General features: G+C 42.3%; 1 protein-coding gene and 1 long non-coding RNA gene across 2 annotated transcripts; both read right to left on the bottom strand.

Moving 5' to 3' along the window:
* Positions 1–786: 786 nt before the first annotated feature.
* On the bottom strand, positions 787–4312 carry lrrc4bb (leucine rich repeat containing 4Bb). Its single transcript, XM_036580868.1, has 2 exons — positions 3993–4312; positions 787–2970 (listed from the first exon to the last, which is right to left on the bottom strand). Exons 1-2 carry the CDS (start codon positions 4233–4235, stop codon positions 1036–1038), a joined length of 2178 nt encoding a protein of 725 aa, XP_036436761.1. The 5' UTR covers positions 4236–4312; the 3' UTR covers positions 787–1035.
* Positions 4313–4314: 2 nt separating this feature from the next.
* On the bottom strand, positions 4315–13963 carry LOC118814963. The gene is made up of 2 exons (XR_005007771.1): positions 13924–13963; positions 4315–4456 (listed from the first exon to the last, which is right to left on the bottom strand). It is a non-coding gene; the product is annotated as an uncharacterized LOC118814963 (long non-coding RNA).
* Positions 13964–23532: the final 9569 nt, after the last annotated feature.

The raw sequence follows: 23532 nt of genomic DNA on the forward strand, positions 1-23532 counted from the left end.
ACTGTTTTAAAATGTTCTGCTCATTCACACTGTTCTAGAATGTTCTCCCCATTCACACTGTTCAAAACGTTCTCCTCTTGTTCACACTGATGTACAGTGTTGTCATGGCTCATCTGGCTTGTCTGTTCACTTTAAAGCTGATATGCTAACAGGAAACGTTTGTGACTGGTGGAGAACCGAGGGGGTCAGTGTGCTCTGGGCTTTGGGCCGTAAGTGAGAGGAAGATATGAACTGAGAGACGGATAGGAAAAGACAGAAAGAGCGAAAGCTCAGCCAGAAACGCACAAGCATACAAACATTGCCTCACTCACCCTTCACAAATCCTCATCTACCCTCTACCCCCTTCCCCGGAGAACGGAGAACCGCGTGGTTCCTGCGTGTGGGCAAACGTATGTGTGGTGTCAAGTTCAGCTTATGATGAACTGATCCTCATTTTTGTGCATTAGAATTCCACAGCTCAGCAGTCAGAGTGGAGATGAACGTGTGAGTGTCCCCGGTGACAGCAGTTCCACTGTTCATTCCAGAATAATCAGTTTCAATTTCAACTCACTCTCTCTCCCACACACACACACACACACATACACACACACACTACCTGTGAGGGCAGAAAGATCGATGATGTCATCCTCAGGTGTGTTAATGTGTGTGTGTGTGTGTGATTTCATACATGTCCATAAGCGCTCTTCACCTGTATGGGCAGCGTCTGTCTGCGGCAAACCAACAACGTAGGGAATTACGCTACTTGGATATAGACTATATTTTATACACAGATACAACTTTGTAGAAACTGCAAAAAAGACGCTTTCTTTGGCACTTATGTACGCAATAGTGCCTTGTCCGGTTCGTCTGTACAAACGTTGTCCGTGGGACTCGGTAATAATCCTCTGAGTCTGTCTGTCGGGGACGAAGCTTCCGCAATGTCAAACTCCGTCAACATCTGCCCCACTGGCATACCAACCAGGCTCCTCGATGCCTCAGTGTGTGTGTGTGTATAAATGTGTGTATATGCGTGTATATGTGTGACTGTGTGTGTGTTCAGATCTGTGTCTCCTGCACACTCTCCTTGGACCCATTGGACAGCAGTAGAGGCTCGGTCTGAGTGCTGGGGGTGTGGCTAAGGCTCTTCAGTGTTCCGTGGAACGCCATTGCCATTGGGATCGGGATTGGTAAAGGTGGAGAGGTGGATCCGGGGTTGGAGGAATCACCGGAAGCAGCCGTTGTGTTCATGGAGACCTGCTTCTTGGAGGTTGGGCTGGTCTTGTTGTTCAGGATCCCTCCGGTTTGGCCCCCAGTAAGTCCCAGAATGTTATTATTGAAGTGGTGCGGTTTGTAATAGTGGTTGACATGCTCAGCCCGACCAATATTCGGCAGGGTGACGATTTCAGGGTCGTGTATCCGCAGGCTTTGTCCAGCTCCTCCAGGTCCTGCTCCGGTGTGAACCGTTGACCCACCTGCAATGCCGCTGGCACCCCCGGCTGGCCCCATTTCATCCTCTACATTGATGATCTCGATGGCTCGAGCGGGACCGTGGTGTTTGTGCAGCTGGTGCTGCTTCCGCAGCTTGTAGAATACAACCAGCATGACAGCCGCCATGAAGGTGATGGCCACAAAGCAGCCGATGATGATCTTTGTTGTCTTCATCACATCCTCCAGGCCGGACAGGTTTGCCACATCCGTGATAGAGACAGTGAATGGGCGGTCAGGGGCATGAGTGACGTGAGGTGGAAGGGAGGAAAGTGCCGTTCCTGAAGGACCCGGAGATGCGGATGCGGCCGTGGGTCCAGGAAAACTTATGAAGGTCTCGTTGACAAATTGCCTTGCTGAATCATGCACTTCCTGGCCTGGTTCAACAGTTTCCACAGTAACGGTCGTGAAGTAGCTATATGCGTTGCCAGGGTCGGAGGCTGAGACATTAAGGACGGCGGTTGCTGTTGTGTTTCCAGCAGAGTTGGTCACCATGCAGGTGTAGGGACCTGTGTCCTGCATGGTCACATTGGTAAAGTTAAGTGTTCCATCATGCAGAACAGAAATGCGTACCTTATAGGCGCCGTGAGTCATTAGGGTTCCATTAGGAGTCAGCCAGTTTACAGAGGTCATTGAGGTCCCAGTGCGGCACTTCAGCTCTGCTGCCATTCCTTCGGTCACATTTAAGTCAGTCGGCGGCTCAACAATCACAGGTGCATAGCAGGTGAAGTCTCTCTGGTCCAGGTCACCGATGTAGCGACCTTTCGTTCCAGGAGGAGCATGGCAACGGGCACAGCAGGTGGAGTTATCCGGCACAGTCTCCTTGAGCCACCAACTAAGCCACAGAACATCACAGTTACACACCCAGGGGTTGTGGTTCAGATGTACCCGCTCCAACTGCTGCAAGGGTGTGAACAGGTCATGGGGCAGAGAGTGAAGGGAATTGTGGGACAGATTGAGCTCCTCCAAGTTCTTCAGGTCATCAAAAGCATTCCGCTCAATTAAGGATATACGTGAGTGCATGAGCCACAGTTTGCGAAGCGACACAAGGCCCTGGAAAGATCCAGGACGCACTACTCCAAGTTGGTTCCCGGACAATTCCAGCTCCTCCAGCCGCACCAGTGGAGTCAGGTTGGGCACATCCTTCAGCCCGCACATCCCCAGGTTAAGGAAGCGCAAGTTCACCAGACCTTCAAAGGCAGCCTCAGAGATGAAGCTGAGCTTGCGCAGTTCGCCCAGGTCCAGCCGTCTGAGGGATGGGACGCGGTGGAACGCGTACGCTGGAAGCGTCTCAATCGGATTGTTCCGCAGCCAAAGTTCTCGTAGCTTGCTCAGGTACTCGAACGCTTGCGACGGCACCAGTGGCAGCCGGTTGTCAAACAGCTCGAGCGTGATGAGGTTGGGCAGCCCATTAAACGCTCCAACTTCAATCTGGCGAATGTGATTCTTGGACAACTGCAAAATCTCCAGGTGACTCAAATGCTTAAAGGTGTCTGACTTAATCACCTACAGAGAAACAAAGGCAGAAAGAGGCAGAAGGAGAAATATACATTACCCAGAGTGAAATGAACATTCAACTGTTTTATATGCTTTCATTTACTAAAGGAGAGGGATTGGTGGTGTGAGGCTGCTGCTGCTTAAAATGCCACTGTTTCCACACCACACTCCTCTTGTGCAGTCAGTTGGAAATATTATTGACCCATATTATGTAAACATACATATTATATCTTATCATATATAAACTTAACATTCCAACACTCATAATGTTGTACATAACATCTACTCTACATTTTTTAAAAGTTAATCAAAATTTATGTTGAGATTCATACACTCTTAAAAATCAAGTTCTTTAAAAATTCTTAATAAAATGTCAAAGAAGAACCACTTTTGGTTCCATAAAGAACCTTCACTTGGATTGTTTGGGATTAGTATAGACTCTTTCATGCTATGTGAAGGTTCTTCAAGCCTTTAAAAGGTTCTTCACTCTCATATCTTGTACTTTGATGAATGGAAGGTCTCACTTTATTTGGATAGTCCACTTTAGTCCCCTGTAGATTATCTACAGATGTTCAAATTCTTACCAAACTATCTGTTGAAGCTCAGTAGATTCTAATCAGTGGTGGGGTTGAGGTTAGGATTTGGACCAGGGTGAGGGTTGGGTTTAGGTTTTGGGTCGAGGTTAAGGTTAGGGTTAGGATTAGAGCAGGTTTAGAGTTAAAGACAATTATGCTCAGTTTAGTAGATATTTTCTTGAATGTAACTTGGAAGTAAAATGAGGATCTACAAACCATCTAAAGTGGACTATGCAAATAAAGTGTTACTGAGTAAAAAGATTCAGATTCAGGTTCATGTTGAGATTTAGACCCTCTACCTGTAGACCTCATGAGGAAAATTAGCAATACTGCCTAGCCCCACATTCACACCATGTCCCTAACAGATATCTATAAGGTGCTATCTTTGAAAAGGTTAGCTTCTATTGAGACAAGTACAGTTAAACCATCAGCGCAAGCTTCTGGATGCAAGCTTACCTGTATGGAGTTCTCCTGCAGGTTGAGGTATCGCGTGTTGACTGAGATGCTCTGTGGAACTTCATCTAAGCCCTTCCTGGTGCAAATCACTCGACTCGCCTGATTGGAGCAGCTACAGGGTGTAGGGCAAGGGGGACTGGCCTCAGCTAATCTGGGTCCACTGAGATGTGGCCACAAAAGCAGCTGGACCAACCAAAGGAGGGGGGAGGGGCTGGAGAGGCCTGTCACCATGGCAGCCCACATGGCAGATGAGTCATGTCCCACCCCCTTTTCCAAAAAAGTTGATTTGTCAGCACCGGAATGGCAGAAAAAGCTCGGAGGCTTTTAAATGTTCATTTTCACCAACGACTGGTAGCTGCCGTCGGCAAGATATTCACAGAAAGTTATTCACACAGCCCGAGTCTTCAGCCTTCTGAGTAGATGCAAAACATAACACATCACACTATCATCAGCAGTCTGGATCACTGCAGAGAGAGAGAGAGAAAGAGAGAGAGAGAGACAGAGAGAGAGAGAGAGGGCATCGAGGTGAATAAAGTGCAGACGTGCATCAGGTCAGATTTCTCCCAGCTAAGCATGCAATTCCTAAGGACAATCACACCACATATCATTATCATCATCTCGTCTTTCTCGATCAGAAAAGACTGATCTGTAACTTCTGGCTCTGGAGAGGAAGATTTCCATGAGAAGCGCTTCATCAGGAGAGCACGAGAATATAAAGTTCAGCCTGTTCACCCTGAATTCTGGAGTATTGTTCCAGAAGAAGCTCTCAGTGTGTGTTGGGATGGTTTGGCTGAATATCGAGCTCTCAGCAGAGCCTGAAATACAACTCTACCAATCACAACGCCATCAAATCTTCTGACATTCTTTAGTTTAACATTGCAGCTAAAAGCTAATCTAGCTAACCAACAGGCATGGTGCTAACTGCACGCCAAATTCATCACGTTCGCCTCAGACCGTGTGGAGTTGTTAAGTAATCTCTACAAAACCTGCTCATTTGGTCTGGTACGACTGTATGTATACGCTGTGATCTGCTAATTACAGCAGTAGCAGCCTGAATATTATCAGCACTTGTAAAAGAAGCTTGAGCAGCATCACACTTTTCCTTCACTGCAAAAAATGGTGTCTTGTCAAGTAAAATGATCTTAACTATAGTCAAGAAATCTAATATTTCTCCTGCTGAGAGTGTTGTATGATTATTTAACTTAATTATACACATTTATTACCTGTTTTAAGTAGTTTTTTTCTCACTATGTTGGCAGATAATTTTGCTTGTTTTTAGAAATGTGCTTAAAACCAAAATTATCTGCCAGTATAATGAGATAATCTTACCTAATAAAATGACCCTAAAACAAGAAAAAAAAATTCAGGAAATGAGTTAGATGGTCTATAATAAGAGCGCAACCATCTCAATAGGGAAATGTTAGACATATCGACTAGATTTAAGATTATTTTAATTCACAAGATACCAAATGCACAGGACGCTGCCCACAGGACGCTGTTGGCTGGATATTTTTGGTTGGTGGACTATTCTCAGTCCAGCAGTGACACTGAGGTGTTTAAAAACTCCAGCAGCACTGCTGTGTCTGATCCACTCAGACCAGCACAACACACACTAACACACCACCACCACGTCAGTGTTACTGCAGTGCTGAGAATGATCCACCACCCAAATAGTACCTGCTCTGTGAGGGTCCATGGGGGTCCTGACCACTGAAGAACAGGGTAACAAAGTATCAGAGAAACAGATGGACTACAGTCTGTAACTGTAGAACTACAGAGTGAAACTATACGGTCAGTGGAGCTGATAAAATGGACAGTGAGTGTAGAAACAAAGAGGTGGACTTAATAAAGTGCTCAGTGAGTGTATGAAGCTTTCACGTTATACCACTGTGTGGTTTTCGGTCTGCCATCCTCACAAATATTTTCTTTCCTTTTTACTGGACAGACCAGTCTCTGCTTTCTGATCGACTATGCTGGACAGGTCAGTAAACATCAACAAGAGTCCACTGGCAGCGGCAAAACAGTTTGAAAGACCTTCTAAACTGAATGAATGTAAATGGACTGTCTGTTTTCAGGAAAGGTTTATGAAGATAATCTTAATATTGTCATGGTGACCAGCATACATATATAGCCTTCTGACTGCCAGAGGACAATGTGGAGGGGGAGTGGTGGTATGAACTGTGCATTAAAATCATTTAAATTTAAAATGTAGATTACTTATTTTACTAGCTCTATATAATGTACACATTTGTTTCAGCATATAGTGACTATATAGAATCAATAGAAGTCAAATCTTTGGAAATATGTGGAAAAGACTGCCCCCTTTGTTGTTAATGTGAGTTAATTTGCTATTCAGCCAAGACACGTTTGGTGTCTGAAGTTTGCTCCTTTAGTTTTAGCCCTGGAGCTACGAGGCTAATGTAGCTAACAAGAAATGGAAGCTAATACCCAATCAGCATGGTGCTAACAGCACATACATGTCTCAGACTGTGTGGAGGTGTTCAGTGTCTCTAATAGACTTCATTCTGTGGTTTCTGACACTGTATGACTCACTGTTGTCTATAAACATGGACTACAGATCATTAGCACAGCTAACAGCAGTAGCATCTCTGTACAGCCATGATTCTTTGCTCTAACAGGCCTGATTAGAATTAGAATTCAGAACCAGTAGCTAACTGTGTTTTGCACACAGAGGAATTAGACCTCCGCATTTAACCCATCCATGCAGTGAAACACCACATACACACTAGTGAACACACACACTAGGGGGCAGTGAGCACACTTGCCCAGATGCGGTGGGCAGCCTTATCCACGGCGCCCGGGGAGCAGTTGGGGGTTAGGTGCCTTGCTCAAGGGCACTTCAGTCACGTACTCATGGCTCAGGGGATCGAACCGGCGACCTTCCGGTCACAGGGCTGGTTCCCCAACCTACAGCCCACGACTGCCCCATTCAGCTTCAGAAGCACTTCATTAGTTATGATGTGAATCAGGTGCATGAAATCAGGTCAAAATCAACAAACATTGTGCACAGTAGTGCGATTAAAATCTAACTGAGCAAATAAAATGTAGAAAACTAAATAAAGAAAGTCTCACCGTTCTGTATAAGTGGATTACAAGAACGGAGGCGGGAAACTGTGCTCTATTCCAGTAGTTTCATCCTCCAAGTTTGGACATTAACCTAAAAATCCTCATCCCACATCTTTATTCCAACACTAGCTAAACGCTCATTAAACACTCAATCCTCATTTGCACTCATTATTGATGTTTACGGCTGAACGATGATGCTGCACATCAATCCCTGTTTAATAAGTCAACATTTAGTCACCAAAGCTTTTTCAGGCACCAATTCCAAAATGTTAAGTGGCTTTCAAACTGTTTTTCCTCATTAAATTACACATGCGCTTTAACCTTAAGCCTTAAAGGGGTAGGATATTAGCTAACGTGCTAATAGCGTGCACAGTTGGTACTCGATGCAGGCGGCGGGCATGTTTCCCTTTTTGGGGGGGGGTGGAGGGACCTGGAAGGAAGAGTGTTCGTCTTGAGCCTTTGAAAGCTTTGAAACTGTAACGGCGGAGCTGAGTCATCTAAAAGCTGTTAATCTGTTATAAACAATCAGGAACACTCAATCACTGCTACGACACGCAGTGACTTCTGGGATGTATTAGCACTTTTGATGAAGATGAACAAAAAAGGTTATGAATTAAAAAGTCTGTTGTTTATCAGCTTCAGATCCACCCACTGCTGATACAGCTCACCTATTCTCCATAGAAAAGAGCTGACCAGTGGAATGGGGCACTCCGGAGCAGCAGCACATGAGCCAATGGTCACCATGCACTGCAGAATAAATGGTGTCTTAGGAAGTGAAATTAGCTTAAATCCAGAAGTTCGTCTAACACGTCTAATTTGGAGATCACTGTAAGTTTATTATAAGATTATTGAGCTTGTATTACTTTTATTACTTTTATTGTTTTAACCGATTTGCTATAGTATCCCAGGTGGTTGCTAGAGAGTTGGTAGGTGGCTGCTATGGTATCACAGGTGGTTGTTTAGGTGTTGGTAGGTGGCTGCTATGGTATCACAGGTGGTTGTTTAAGTGTTGTTAGCCGGTTGTTATGGTATCCAAGGTGGATGCTAGGGTGCTGCTAGGTGGTTGCTATGGTATCACAGGTGGGAGCTAAAGAGCTGCTAGGTGGCTGCTATGGTACCACAGGTGGTTGCTTAGGTGTTGTTAGCCAGTTGTTATGGTATCTGGTTGCTATGGTATCACAGGTAATTGCTAAGGTGTTGCTGGGTATTTACTATGGTATCACATTTAATTGCTAAGGTATTGCTTGGTGGTTACCATGGTATCCGAGGTGGTTGCTATCGTGTCACAGGTAGTTGCTATGGCATCCCATTTGGTTGCTAAGTATTTGCTAGGTGGTTGCTATGGTATCACAGGTAGTTGCTATAGTGCTCCAGGTGGTTGCTAAGGTATTTGCTATGGTATCACAGGTAATTGCTAAAGTGTTGTGTGGTTTTTACCATGGTATCTGAGATGGTTGCTATGGTATCACAGGTAATTGCTAAAGTGTTGCATGGTTTTTACCATGGTATCTGAGATGGTTGCTATGGTATCACAGGTAGTTGCTATGGTACCCCAGGTGGTTGCTAAGGTGTTGCTAGGTATTTGCTATGGTATCAAAGGTAGCCGCTAAGGTGTTTCCACATGGTTACCATGGTGTTCAAGGTGGTTGCTATGGTATCCAAGGTGGTTGCTAAGGTGTTGCTAGGTCAGATTATCTCAGAATATTAGTAGATAATTTTGCTTGTTGTGAAAAAAAATAATCTGCCAATATAGTGAGATAATCTGACTCACTGAAATTACCTGAACAAGTAAAAATGTCTAAAAATAAGTTCAATAATCTTCTAATAATCTTACAACAGTCCCCAAATGAGAAATGATAGATAGTTATATCAATTAGATTTAAGTCAATTTCACTTGCCAAGATATCATATTTTGCAGTGTGCCATCCAATACCCTTGGGATGAGCTGGAGTGACCCAGAACTGACCATCCAACATCAATACCTGACCTCACTAATGCTCAATCAAATCCTCACAGCAATTTTCCAACATTAAAGGTGCCAGTAACTGTGGAGGGCGCTTTAGAGGAACAGCCACAAAAACAGCTGTAGTTTGTTGACTCAGGTTTAATCATCACTCGGCCCCCCCGTCTCTGCACCACTGCCCTCCCGAACCCTACATGATAAAGCCCCTCCGTACAGAAGCTCCTCTGATTAAGATTCGTATTCATTTACTGCTTCCAGCCGTGAGCCACAGGAGGAGAAAGGAAAGAGGAAGATAACACCCTGAGCCTCGTCCGCTCCACGAGCAGCACTGCCCGACTGCCAGGACTCACGGCAACTAGCAGCTAAGTAACAGCTAGCAGCCATTTTAGCACTTAGCAGGCTGTTTTCTTCCCAGCTGTGGTGCTGCGTCAGATTTTTGCCAGAGATTTGGTCCAGCTTGGGCTTTCTAACCACCACCACCACTATCATCATCATCTTCATCTTCATCATCAGCAGAAGTGCATTTTAGTGAGAGATTTGGTCCAGCTTGGGCTTTCTAACCACCACCACCACCACCACTATCATCATCATCTTCATCTTCATCATCAGCAGAAGTGCATTTTAGTGAGAGATTTGGTCCAGCTTGGGCTTTCTAACCACCACCACCACCACCACTATCATCATCATCTTCATCTTCATCATCAGCAGAAGTGCATTTTAGTGAGAGATTTGGTCCAGCTTGGGCTTTCTAACCACCACCACCACCACTATCATCATCATCTTCATCATCAGCAGAAGTGCATTTTAGTGAGAGATTTGGTCCAGCTTGGGCTTTCTAACCACCACCACCACCACCACTATCATCATCATCTTCATCTTCATCATCAGCAGAAGTGCATTTTAGTGAGAGATTTGGTCCAGCTTGGGCTTTCTAACCACCACCACCACCACCACTATCATCATCATCTTCATCTTCATCATCAGCAGAAGTGCATTTTAGTGAGAGATTTGGTCCAGCTTGGGCTTTCTAACCACCACCACCACCACTATCATCATCATCTTCATCATCAGCAGAAGTGCATTTTAGTGAGAGATTTGGTCCAGCTTGGGCTTTCTAACCACCACCACCACCACCACTATCATCATCATCTTCATCATCAGCAGAAGTGCATTTTAGCCAGAGATTTGGTCCAGCTTGGGCTTTCTAACCACCACCACCACCACTATCATCATCATCTTCATCTTCATCAGCAGAAGTGCATTTTAGTGAGAGATTTGGTCCAGCTTGGGCTTTCTAACCACCACCACCACCACCACTATCATCATCATCTTCATCATCATCATCAGCAGCAGCAGCAGAAGTGCATTTTAGCCAGAGATTTGGGCCAGCTTTGGCTTCCTAACCACCACCACCACTGTCATCATCATCATCATCATCATCATCATCTTCATCAGCAAAAGTACATTTTAGTGAGAGATTTGGTTCAGCTTGAGCTCTCTAACCACCACCACCACCATCATCATCATTATCACCTAATACTCCATGAGATGGTCAACAAAAGTACATTTTAGACAGAGCTTAGCGATATCATCATCATCTTCATCATCATCATCATCTTCTTTTCTGATGCTCCAGATCACAATCCTGTTCAACATTCATTAAATGCATTTTGGTCAGAGAACCCATGGTTTGACTTTTATCGCCATCACTGTCATCAGCGTCTCTGAAGCTCCATGGTGAGGTCAACACCTCAGAGGAGCTTAGCTTTGCTTTAGCCATTCTCCCAGTCATCGTCAGCATCGGCAACAACATCAACATCTTCTCTAACGCTCCATTAAAACAGTCCAGCCAGTGGAGCTCTGGTTTGGCTTGACCTTTCTGGTTAGCATCTGCTCGATTAGTCTACAGTGAGCACAGGTTCATTTTAGCCGGAAGAGCTTTGGTTTTGTTTATCTCAGCATATTAAGGAGCAACCACTGCAGACCCTTCTCATCCTGGTCATCACCTACTTTAGAGACCATCCTGTGGTAAACACTCACAGGCAATGAGTACCAAATCACTCAGAAACCTTCTGCTCGCCACTTACTGACCAGCCCTCCACAGGAATCTGCGTTTCATACTTAAAGCTGAAATACTGACTCATTCATGCGTTGTGCTGTCTTTGGTATTATAGGCTGTATAACGTAGCAGCGTCCATTAATTTCACCTTTAATTTTCACCTGTTTCCACCTGATCTGTCCTGCTGTGAATACTCTTCACTTTACATACTGGAGATGTAAATATTATACACTACCGTTAAAGTCTGGAATCAATGTTTTGAAGAATATAAACCCAATTTGGTTGCAGATAAATGTATGAAATGATTCGTGTACTTCACATGTTTAGCAGGAGCTACAACACTAATCAGTAATCAGTACGTTCTTAAAACGACCGTTCCTCAAGGGTTCTTTAGTAAAGACATTGGTTCTATATGGGCAAGGCGAGTTTATTTAAATAGCACCTTTCATACACTGCGGTCATTTAAACTGCTTTATCAACGAGAAAATACACAGACAATTCAAATTAAAAACAGACTTTAAATAGAACCATGAACACTCAAGGAACCATTTGCATGGTGAAATGGCTCTTCAGATTGGTGGAGAATGTGTTGTATATGGTTCTACATAGTACCAAAAAGGGTTCCGCTGTTATTATGATATCAAGCTTGTAACAACAGCAGAACACTTTTTGGTGCTACATAGAACCATTACAACACATTCTCCACCAATCTGAAGAGCCACTTCACCATGCAGAGAACCATTTACGCATACAGGTGGTTCCTTGAGTGTTCATGGTTCTAAACAGAACTATGGTCTTTACTAAAGAACCATTGAAGAGCTGTGTTTTTTAAGAGTGTAGAACACTAGGAAGCTGTGAATGTTTAATGTTAATGAACAGAGCTGTGAAAGACTCATGGCACAACATGGCTGAGAAAGCTGTAGAACAGCTTAAAGCTCTAATAATATTCATATTCAGAATTAACCATATTTCAAAAGTGGAGATCAAATCTCAAGACAGATCACAAAAATAATAATATAACTAGATTACAGTGCATAATTTGTCATTTTGTTCACAGAATTCTTGAAATACTGACTCAAACGTCCAAAAATGCCATTTGGTGAATAGTTTGTAACATTTAAATCCAAATTATTACGACATGTAAAACAGTAAAAATGGCAAATTACTCCAAACTTTTAAACACTACTGTAGAGTCACATGCAAAAGTTTGAACACCCTCTGGTCAAATTTCATGTTGTTGTTTCTGAGTGTAAATAAGTTAACGTCCTCTACAGACTTAAAAACTTACACATGGTATTTTCTGCAATTTTTACTGCACAATTTCTATTTATTTGTGATGTAAATTTTGCAGAGGACAAATTTAATATTTTAATTTCCCCCCAGTGTTAAATTCAGCTAATGAACAGTAACTGTGCATTAAATGTGCAGTAGTGTGTCTCTGTAGAGGGTGTATTCACATATTCACACTCAGAAAATCAACAAATACATGGAATTTGACCACAAACTGTTGTGCACAACTGCATGTGTAGTACAGCGTGGTGGCCTCCTGTACTAAACGGACCCCCGTGTGGACCCCTTACATCACTCACTCATGCACATTTACACCCAGGACTCACGGGTGGCTGGGGTAGCTTTAGCGGGCTGTTAGCCTACATTAGAGCACCGATCTGAGACGCAGCCGCCATCGGTTTTCGTGTTTGTTTGTCGCTGTTGGTTTTTCATGAAGGTAATTCCGTTTGAGGGGTGTTGATTTACAGTGTTCTGGTATTTATGATTCATATCTGATGTGTGTTCAGTTATTCAGTCTCCATCCACAGAATCACTACTTTCACCAAAGCAAACTCCTTGTGCAAATAAAGTCAGTCATTCTGATTCCGGCCATCATCACTAGTTCACCAATGCAAACAAAGCCCCAACCCCAACCCCAAAACAGCTCCTTTCTTTTTCTTTTTGGCTAGCGGTGGAGCTGCGCCTGCGCCGCGCTTCATCGCGCTCGTTCTCCTGCTTTTTCATCCCTCTGTATTTATTTATTTATTTATTTTATTTTATTTTATTTATTTTTTAGGCCCAGGTGCGGCGACGGGAGCGCGCGCGGCGTCTCCATGGCAACGCCGCCTTGATTAGCGGAGACGCCGCGGGGCCGCGAGGGGGCGCCGAGGAGCAGAAGAGCCCCCTCTGTTCCTCACAGCCGTATGAAAAACCCAACATCATCATCATCACCATCATCATCATCAGTGCTGTTATTGTTATCATTATAACAGAGGAATCGGCTCGCGGCTGTTAGGATCGTCAAAACGGAGCGTTTTTAATCCAGTGAGCGTCGCTGCTGTGGTCGGAGGGTGTCGCGCGTTAACGTGGGCGTGTGACTGCGGCGCCCGCACACCGCCGTATAGGCCTCGCGCGCACACGCACGCACGCACACACACACACGGAGACGGCGCTGTAAAATGGCACCGCGGCGCGAGCGTCTCTAACAGAACGACGATGGCAGATCAATGACACCGACACACAGAGAAATATCATGCCTGGTCTATCACAACACACGCATTAAAGCAGCGCGCGAGGTGTTTTCATTACCTCTTTATCGCTGACATCCGCGCGCTCGCCACGAAAACCCATCCTCATCCTCCTGCTGCTGCTGCGCGAGACCTCCGCTACAGCCACGCGACGACGGCACATCACACACACACACACACACACACACACACACACACACACACACAGACACACAGACACACGCGCGCGCGCGCACGTGCACACACAAACACACACTCACACACACCGAAGCGCGAGAGAGAAGCGAAGCGGATGCGGGTCCGTACCTTCCTCCGTTTTGTCTTCTCTTCTTCTCTCCCTCCTTTTATTCCTTTTTTCTCCTCCGTCGTCTGCTCCCTCTCTCCTCCGTCCGGCTCTCTGACTCAGTCTCTCTCTCTCTCTCGCTCTCGCTCTCTCGCTCTCTCTCTCTCGCCCGGGATGCGTGCGCGCGCGCGTCCGCGAGACCGGCGCACCGGGGAGGGAAGGAAGAGGGGAGGGGGGTAGCGCGCGCGCGTGTGTGTGTGTGTTGGGGGGTAAACGGTCAGAGTGTGAAGCGCCGGAGATTCAAACCGAGAAACAAACAACAAACAAACAAACAAAAGAAAACATCGTGGGAACGAAAAAGGAGAACAGAAGAGGCGCGCGGTGCTTTACATCGCTGGAGGCGCGCGCGCTCGGCGGAGAAAAAAAGGGGGGGAGCTTACGTAAAGTCCGTAGAGCGCGAGACAGAGTAGAGCAGGAGCACTGGAGCACCACACACACACACACACACACACACACACACGCACGCAACACCTGCTGCAGCTTTTTCCCTCACCGATCATCCGTCCGTCCATCCGTCCATCCGTCCTCTGATGGCGCTGCGCTCTGTGATCAGCAGCGCGGTCTGCTGTGTGGAGCAACGCTGAGTGTTTATAAGCAGAGCGAGTCAGGAGAACTCAGAGCGGTCCTGATGTACTGCAGTGGGTACTGAGGACGCGGTGTGGGCACTGATACCCGGTAAGACCCCAACACTAAATAATGACCGAACACAAGGGCTTGATAGAACCCTGACCCCAATGCTTAACGCAGCCCTGAGGGTTAACACTGAGCAATAATCACAACCTCAATATTTAATACTGAGCAATAATCACAACTCCTGTAGTTAACACTGAGCAATAACCACAACCCTAATATTTAACACTGAGCAATAATCACAACTCCTGTAGTTAATACTGAGTAATAATCACAACCCTAATATTTAACACTGAGCAATAACCACAACCCTAATATTTAATACTGAGCAATAATCACAACCCTAATAGTTAATACTGAGCAATAATCACAACCCTAATATTTAACACTGAGCAATAATCACAACCCTAATAGTTAATACTGAGCAATAATCACAACTCCTGTAGTTAATACTGAGTAATAATCACAACCCTAATAGTTAATACTGAGCAATAATCACAGCTCCTGTAGTTAATACTGAGTAATAATCACAAGCCTAATACCTAACACCGGGTTATAAACCCAACCCCAATATTTAATACTGGGTAATAAACACAACCGCGAAAGTTAATACTAGGTAATAAACCTAACCTCAATATTTAATACTAGGTAATAAACCCAACCTCAATATTTAATACTAGATAATAAACCCAACCTCAATATTTAATACTAGGTAATAAACCCAACCCCAATATTTAATACTGGGTAATAAACACAACCCCGATCGTTAATACTAGGTAATAAACCCAAACCCAATATTTAATACTAAGTAATAAACCCAAACCCTATATTTAATACTGAATAATAAAGCCAACCTCAATATTTAATACTAGGTAATAAACCCAAGCCCAATATTTAATACTGGGTAATAAACACAACTGTGATCGTTAATACTAGGTAATAAACCCAAACCCAATAGTTAATACTAGGTAATAAACCCAACCCCAATATTTAATACTGGGTAATAAACCCAACCTCAATAGTTAATACTAAGTAATAAACCCATCCCTAATATTTAATACTGGGTTATAAACCCACTCACAATATTTAATACTAGGTAATAAACACAAGCTAAATATTTAATACTGGGTAATAAACACAACCGCAATAGCTAATACTAGGTTATAAACCCACCCACAATATTTAATACTAGGTAATAAACCCAACGTCAATATTTGATACTGGGTAATAAACCCAACCTCAATAGTTAATACCAAGTAATAAACCCAACCTCAATATTTAATACTGGGTTATAAACACAACCTCAATATTTAATACTAGGTAATAAACCCAACCTCAATATTTAATACTAGGTAATGAAGCCAACCCCAATATTTAATACTGGGTAATAAACACAACCGCGATAGCTAATACTAGGTAATAAACCCACCCACAATATTTAATACTAGGTAATAAACCCAACCTCAATATTTAATACTAGGTTATAAACCCACCCACAATATTTAATACTGGGTAATAAACACAACCGCAATAGCTAATACTAGGTAATAAACCCACCCACAATATTTAATACTAGGTAATAAACCCAACCTCAATATTTAATACTAGGTAATAAACCCAACCCCAATATTTAATACTAGGTAATAAACCCAACCTCAATATTTAATACTAGGTAATAAACCCAACCCCAATATTTAATACTGGGTAATAAACACAACCGCGATAGTTAATACTAGGTAATAAACCCAAACCCAATATTTAATACTGGGTAATAAACCCAACCCCAATAGTTAATACTAGATAATAAACCCAACCCCAATATTTAATACTGAATAATATAGCCAACCTCAATATTTAATACTGGGTAATAAACCCAACCCCAATATTTAATACTGAGTAATAAACCCAACGTCAATATTTGATACTGGGTAATAAACCCAACCTCAATAGTTAATACCAAGTAATAAACCCAACCTCAATATTTAATACTGGGTTATAAACACAACCCCAATATTTAATACTAGGTAATAAACCCAACCTCAATATTTAATACTGGGTTATAAACCCAACCCCAATAGTTAATACCAAGTAATAAACCCAAACCCAATATTTAATACTGAGTAATAAACCCAACGGCAATATTTGATACTGGGTAATAAACCCAACCTCAATAGTTAATACCAAGTAATAAACCCAACCTCAATATTTAATACTGGGTTATAAACACAACCTCAATATTTAATACTAGGTAATAAACCCAACCTCAATATTTAATACTAGGTAATGAAGCCAACCCCAATATTTAATACTGGGTAATAAACACAACCGCGATAGCTAATACTAGGTAATAAACCCAAGCTAAATATTTAATACTAGGTAATAAACCCAACCTCAATATTTAATACTAGGTAATAAACACAACCTCAGTATTTAATACTGGGTAATAAACCCAACCCCAATATTTAATACTAGGTAATAAACCCAAACCCAATATTTAATACTGGGTTATAAACCCACCCACAATATTTAATACTAGGTAATAAACCCAACCCCAATATTTATACTGGGTTATAAACCCACCCACAATATTTAATACTAGGTAATAAATCCAACCTCAATATTTAATTCTAGATAATAAACCCAACCCCAATATTTAATACTGGGTAATAAACCCAAACCCAATATTTAATACTGAGTAATAAACCCAACCTCAATATTTGATACTGGGTTATAAACACAACCCCAATATTTAATACTAGGTAATAAACCCAACCTCAATATTTAATACTGGGTTATAAACACAACCTCAATATTTAATACTAGGTAATAAACCCAACCTCAATATTTAATACTAGGTAATGAAGCCAACCCCAATATTTAATACTGGGTAATAAACACAACCTCAATATTTAATACTAGGTAATAAACCCAACCCCAATATTTAATACTAGGTAATAAACCCAACCCCAATATTTAATACTGTGTAATAAACCCAACCCCAATATTTAATACTAGGTAATAAACACAACCTCAGTATTTAATACTGGGTAATAAACCCAACCCCAATATTTAATACTAGGTAATAAACCCAACCTCAATATTTAATACTAGGTAATAAACACAACCCCAATATTTAATACTAGGTAATAAACCCAACCTCAATATTTAATACTAGGTAATAAACACAACCTCAGTATTTAATACTGGGTAATAAACCCACCCACAATATTTAATACTAGGTAATAAACCCAACCCCAATATTTAATACTGGGTTATAAACCCACCCACAATATTTAATACTAGGTAATAAACCCAACCCCAATATTTATACTGGGTTATAAACCCACCCACAATATTTAATACTAGGTAATAAACCCAACCTCAATATTTAATTCTAGATAATAAACCCAACCCCAATATTTAATACTGTGTAATAAACCCAACCCCAATATTTAATTCTAGATAATAAACCCAACCCCAATATTTAATACTGGGTAATAAACCCAACCTCAATATTTAATTCTAGATAATAAACCCAACCCCAATATTTAATACTGTGTAACAAACCCAACCCCAATATTTAATACTGTGTAACAAACCCAACCCCAATATTTAATACTGTGTAATAAACCCAACCCCAATATTTAGTACTAGATAATAAACCCAACCCCAATATTTAGTACCAGATAATAAACCCAACCTCAATATTTAATACTGGGCAATAACCTCAGACCCCAGTGATTAATATTCAGGGACAAACTGAACACTAATGGCTAGTACTGGGAAATATACACAACCTCAGTGGTTAATATTCAAGGGTATACACAACAGCAATAAATTGAACAGTAAATTAAACTTCAGTGGTTAATTTTGGGTAACAACTCCAAACCCAGTTATTAATAATGCATTATAAACCTGACCCCAATAATTAAAATTGAGTAATAAACATAACCCCACTTGTTAATGTTACGTAATACCTCCAAAACCAATGGTTAATAATGGGTAATAAACACAACCACAATGGTTAATAATGGGTAATAAACACAACCACAATGGTTAAAAGTAGGTTATAATCGTAACCCCAATGATGAATATTGGGTAATAAACCCAATCCCAATAGTTAAAAATCAGTGATAAGCTCATAAACCCAACCCAATAGTTACTAAGGTAATATGAATACTGGATGACTACAACCCCATAGGTTAATATGGAGTAATAACCAAATTTCCATAGTTAATACTGGGTGATAGACTTAGCACCAGTAGTTAAGGCTAGGTCATAAACCCAACTCCAGTGGTTAATACTGGGTGGCAAATCCAGTCCTAATGGTTAAGGCTATACAATAAACACAACACCACTGATTAATAACGGGTAATAACCCCCACCCCAAAAGTCAATATTGGATAGTATCTCCAAACTCAATGGTCGGGTAATAAACCTGACCTCAGTAGTTAAAGTTGAGTAATAAACCCAAACCCAGTGGCTATTATTAGTTAACACCTCCAAATCCCATGGTTAACATTGGGTAATAAACACAGCCCCAATAGTTAATATGGGGTTATAACCTAATCTCCAGTGGTTAATACTGGGTGATAAACAAAAGTTAATAATAAGTAATAACCTCAACCCCAATGGTTAATAAACAGTGATAAACACAACCCCAGAAGTTAACAATGGGTAATAAACACAATGCCAATGATTAATAATGGGTAATAAACCTAACCTAAAAGGTTAATGATACGAAATCAGCCCAACCCCAGTGGTTAATAATAGGTAATAAAACCAACCTTAATAGTTAATGGTAGGTAATAACCCTAATCCCAAGGGTTAATAATGGGTAATAACCTCAACCTCATTGGTAAATAATGGGTAATAAACCCAACTTCTAAGGTTAATGATAGGTAATAACCTTAACCCCATCAGTTAATTATGGGTAATAAACCCAACCCCAAAAGTTAGGAACAGGTAATAACACCAAGCTCAATGGTTAATAATGGGTAATAAACCCTACCCCCAACAGGTAACGATAGGTAATAACCATAGACCCAAGAGTTATTAATGGGCAATAAACCCAAACCCAAAGGTTAATTATAGGTAATAACCTCAACTCCAATGGTTAAGAATGTGTAAAAATTCACCAACCCCAAAACTTAATAATGGGTAATAAACCCAATCCTAATGATCTATAATGGATAATAAATGCCACCCAATGGCTAATGATGGGTAATAACCCCAACCCTATTGGTTAATAATGGGTAATAAACCCAATCCCAATGGTTAAAAATGGGTAATAACCCCAACTGCAGTGGTTATTAATGGGTAATAACCCTATATTCAATGGTTAATAATGGATAATAAACCTAACCCCAAAATGTTAATAATGGGTAATAAATGCAATTCCAGTGGTCAGTAATGGGTAATAACCCCAAACCCAATGGTTAAAAATGGGTAATAAATCCAACCCTATTGGTTACTAATAGTTAATAACCCTAATCCTAATGGTTAATAATGCAACCCAAAAAGTTAATAACAGGTAACAAACACTACCCCAAAGGTTAATAATGAGTAGTGAACCCAACACCAATGAGTAATAATGGGTAATAACCCCAACCCCAATGATGTATATTGGGTAACAAACCTGACCTTAATATTAAAGGTTGGGTAATAAAACCAAGTCCTGTGTTTAATATTTTGTAATAACTAATGATTAATATTGGACTCCAAACCCAAATGGTTAAGCCATGATGTGGTAAAGATGATACAGCACATTAAATATTGCATAGACTCACCACCTGCTACCTCACACCTATAATTCCAGTCCAGTTTATTAGAAACACCTACCTTGTTCTTCTACTCACTGGACACTTTAACTGAGACATATCCTTTTAGAATCTCTAACTGTACACCGTCTAGGTGGAGTTACGAGAAAGGGCTTTCTAATAAAGTGTCCAGGGAAGGGTTTAATTTTTGTATACTAGAAAATATAAATACAGTTTTTCCACTCACACACTTAATTATCCAAATACAGTTAAACAGGCACAGAAAATATGACACATTTAACTCTCTCTCTCTCTCTCTCTCTCTCTCTCTCTCTCTCTCTCTCTCTCTGAGTTAAAGCTCCAGGGAGAGCCGTGTCAGTTTGCCTGTACAGCCTTTTTTGTGTCTGGCGGAGTTGTTCCACTTAAGTTCAGTAAAGAAGTGTGAAGACTGTTTCTTCCTGCCTCTGAAGGCTTTTCTAGCACTAACCCAAAGTGGGAATACTTCCATTATGTCATCTCTTAGGGAATACTGGAGCTACACACACAATTACACAGCTGTCTATCAGTGTGTTTTAGTGCAGGGATTTGAAGCAGCAGTGCTGTGGTTACGGGTGTGAGGCTTTATCTCAGTAATAAAGTTTCCACAGGTCATTAAACCTGCCTAACAGAGTTCTCCTCCAGCAGATGGCGCTGTAGCTCTGGTCAATTTAGCTTGGACCCACTCTAAATTAATCTGAATAAGCTGTTGCATCAATTAGAGACTAAAACATAAATAATAAAAGCAGAAAACACATTCATTGAGACGTGTCATGGATCTTATGAAAAAAATTCCAAGTTCTAACTGGTTTAATAATGCTTTTAGGGGGTGGCAGTGAATAACATATTTGCTGTGTGTTCTTTCTCACTGGCGCCACACTGGTGTCAGAAGTGGGATAACACCTCCCACCCCCCAGTGGCCTGGAGAGGAATAGTGCTTTCACAAACTCAAAGGTGGATGGTGGAGAAGACCGAAGCTGGCCAAAGAATGTGAACATAAAAGCAGCGCACCAAGGAGAAAAACGACAGAAAAAAGCAGCACAGCCTCAGCAGCAGAGCCCAGTCAAAGTATGGTGAGCGAGCAGGCAGTGTGGATGCCTGGATGGCAGCCAGCAAGCACCTGCTGGAGGAGCAGATTGGCGACCTGGCGATCGGCAAGTGTGGTTAGCCAGGTGGCTGCTTACTGAAGAATGGATAGACGAGCTGGTGGCAGAGTGCAATGGTTTGGTGGGCCTATCCTGTATTCAAGGAGGTGCAGGAGGGGTTAATGCAGGGGCAGCTCCTCCTGAATGCACTGCTGTCAGAGGAGCTGAGACGGTATGTGCAGCTCGCCACACCAACCAGCCTCCAGTGTGGGGTTGCTGAGGCAGAGAGTCAGAGCTCCTATGCACAGAGTTCTGCCACACCTGGGGACGCAGACATGGTGCTCAGTCTCTCAACTGTGGTGTACCAATGAAAAGGACATGGACCCGAGAGAGGACCTGGGGGTGCATGTGGCCAAGGACCCCTGTGGCAGACCCCAGGGACTCTGCTCAGACTTTGTGATGTCCGGACTGCTGTAGGGAGGCATGTCCATGCAAAGAGGCTCTTGAGAAGCACCATGTTCATGGTAGCAGAGACATTTATTGTAGATAGGTTGTTGTTAGCTTAACACGAGCAGCAGTATTGGTTGTGCTATTCTGTGTTGGGCTGTAGGGTGGTTGGTGTTGGGTCAGTGTCAAGTATAGAGTAGAACTGCATAGCTAGGAATGACCTGCCCACTTGAATAGCGCTGAGCACCGGCTCTCCCTTGCTACCCGTATAATAAAGGAGCATTCACCTTTAATGCTAAGGCTACAACAAATTTGAATTACTATTAATTTCTCGTTCAGTCGCTAACAGAGCCAGCTAAGGAGCTTGTCACATCAGCTTAAACTGAACAGCAGAATTTTTTGCATATTCCCAAACAACCATATGGCGTACCCTTGGGGGAATTACCATAGTTTGGGAACCACTGCTTTAGACTAAAGCATGCTAATTTGGCTACCAATGTTATGAGTGGTTCACATAAAAAACGAAATATGGGGTTTGCATTTTAGAATCATAATCAGTTAATTTCTCATAAACTCACACAGATTAATCGTAGCCAAGCTGTATGGTAGCCTACAGTTTGTGTACTGAATAACTGAACAACAAGAAGTTCTAATTGGTTTAATGATGCCTTTAGGAGGTGGCGGTAACGTATTTCCTGCGTGTTCTTCACACCGTCACCACACTGGTGTCAGAAGTGGGATAATGCCCCCCACCGCCCATTGGCCTGGAGAGAAATAGTGCTTCAACAAACTCAAAGGAGGTCATAATCTGTTAATTACTTTCATAAACTCAAACAGGTTTTCATAGCTACGCTGTATGTTAGCCTACAGTATGAGTGCTGCACATCTGAACATCTCAAGAAGTTCATTCTGAGTAACATTAGCATAGCGTCTTGTATGGGATAAACACGGCGGGCAGTTCAGTCTATGGCCAAAACCCAGCTATTCTGAGGTCAGCTGAGAACCAGTGGTGCAGTCTCATCACTGTTTAGAACCCTTCTGAACCTGTCCAGGTCCTCGGTGTCCTCATGCCAGTTACAGACGTGCTGGGTGCTGATAATGGACTGAAGGCTCGAGGCAATGGCTCTCTTTACCTCCTCTCTCCTTTCTTTTCCACGTTTCTCTGATTTTCTTTCCCCAGTCTCTCTCTTTCCATCATATCTCTCTCCTTACCCCACTCTCCTTTTCTCTCCCTCTTTTTCCTTTTCTCCTCTCTCTTTACCTTTCTCTCTACTCCTTCTTTCTTTACCTTTCTCTCTCTTTACCTCTCCTCTCTTTCTCTGCTCTCTCTCTCTTTCTTTAACATTCTCTCTTTCTCTGCTCTCTCTCCCTCTCTTTACCCCCCCCCATTTTCTCTCCTCTCTCTCATTTTCTTTCCCCAGTCTTTCTCTTTCTTCATGCCCTCTCCCTCTTTCTTTCCATCTTATCTCTGTCATTCTTTTCCCCTTTTCTGTGTTTCTTTTTTCTCCATCTCTCTTTCCCCCAGCTCTTCCTGTCTTTCCCTCCTCTCTCTCTCTTTACCTCTTCCTCCTTTTTCATTTCTTTTTCTTTTCTTTCCCTCATCAGTCTCTAATTC

Source organism: Colossoma macropomum, unplaced genomic scaffold, assembly GCF_904425465.1.
Source record: "Colossoma macropomum unplaced genomic scaffold, Colossoma_macropomum, whole genome shotgun sequence".
Taxonomy (NCBI): Eukaryota; Metazoa; Chordata; class Actinopteri; order Characiformes; family Serrasalmidae; genus Colossoma; species Colossoma macropomum.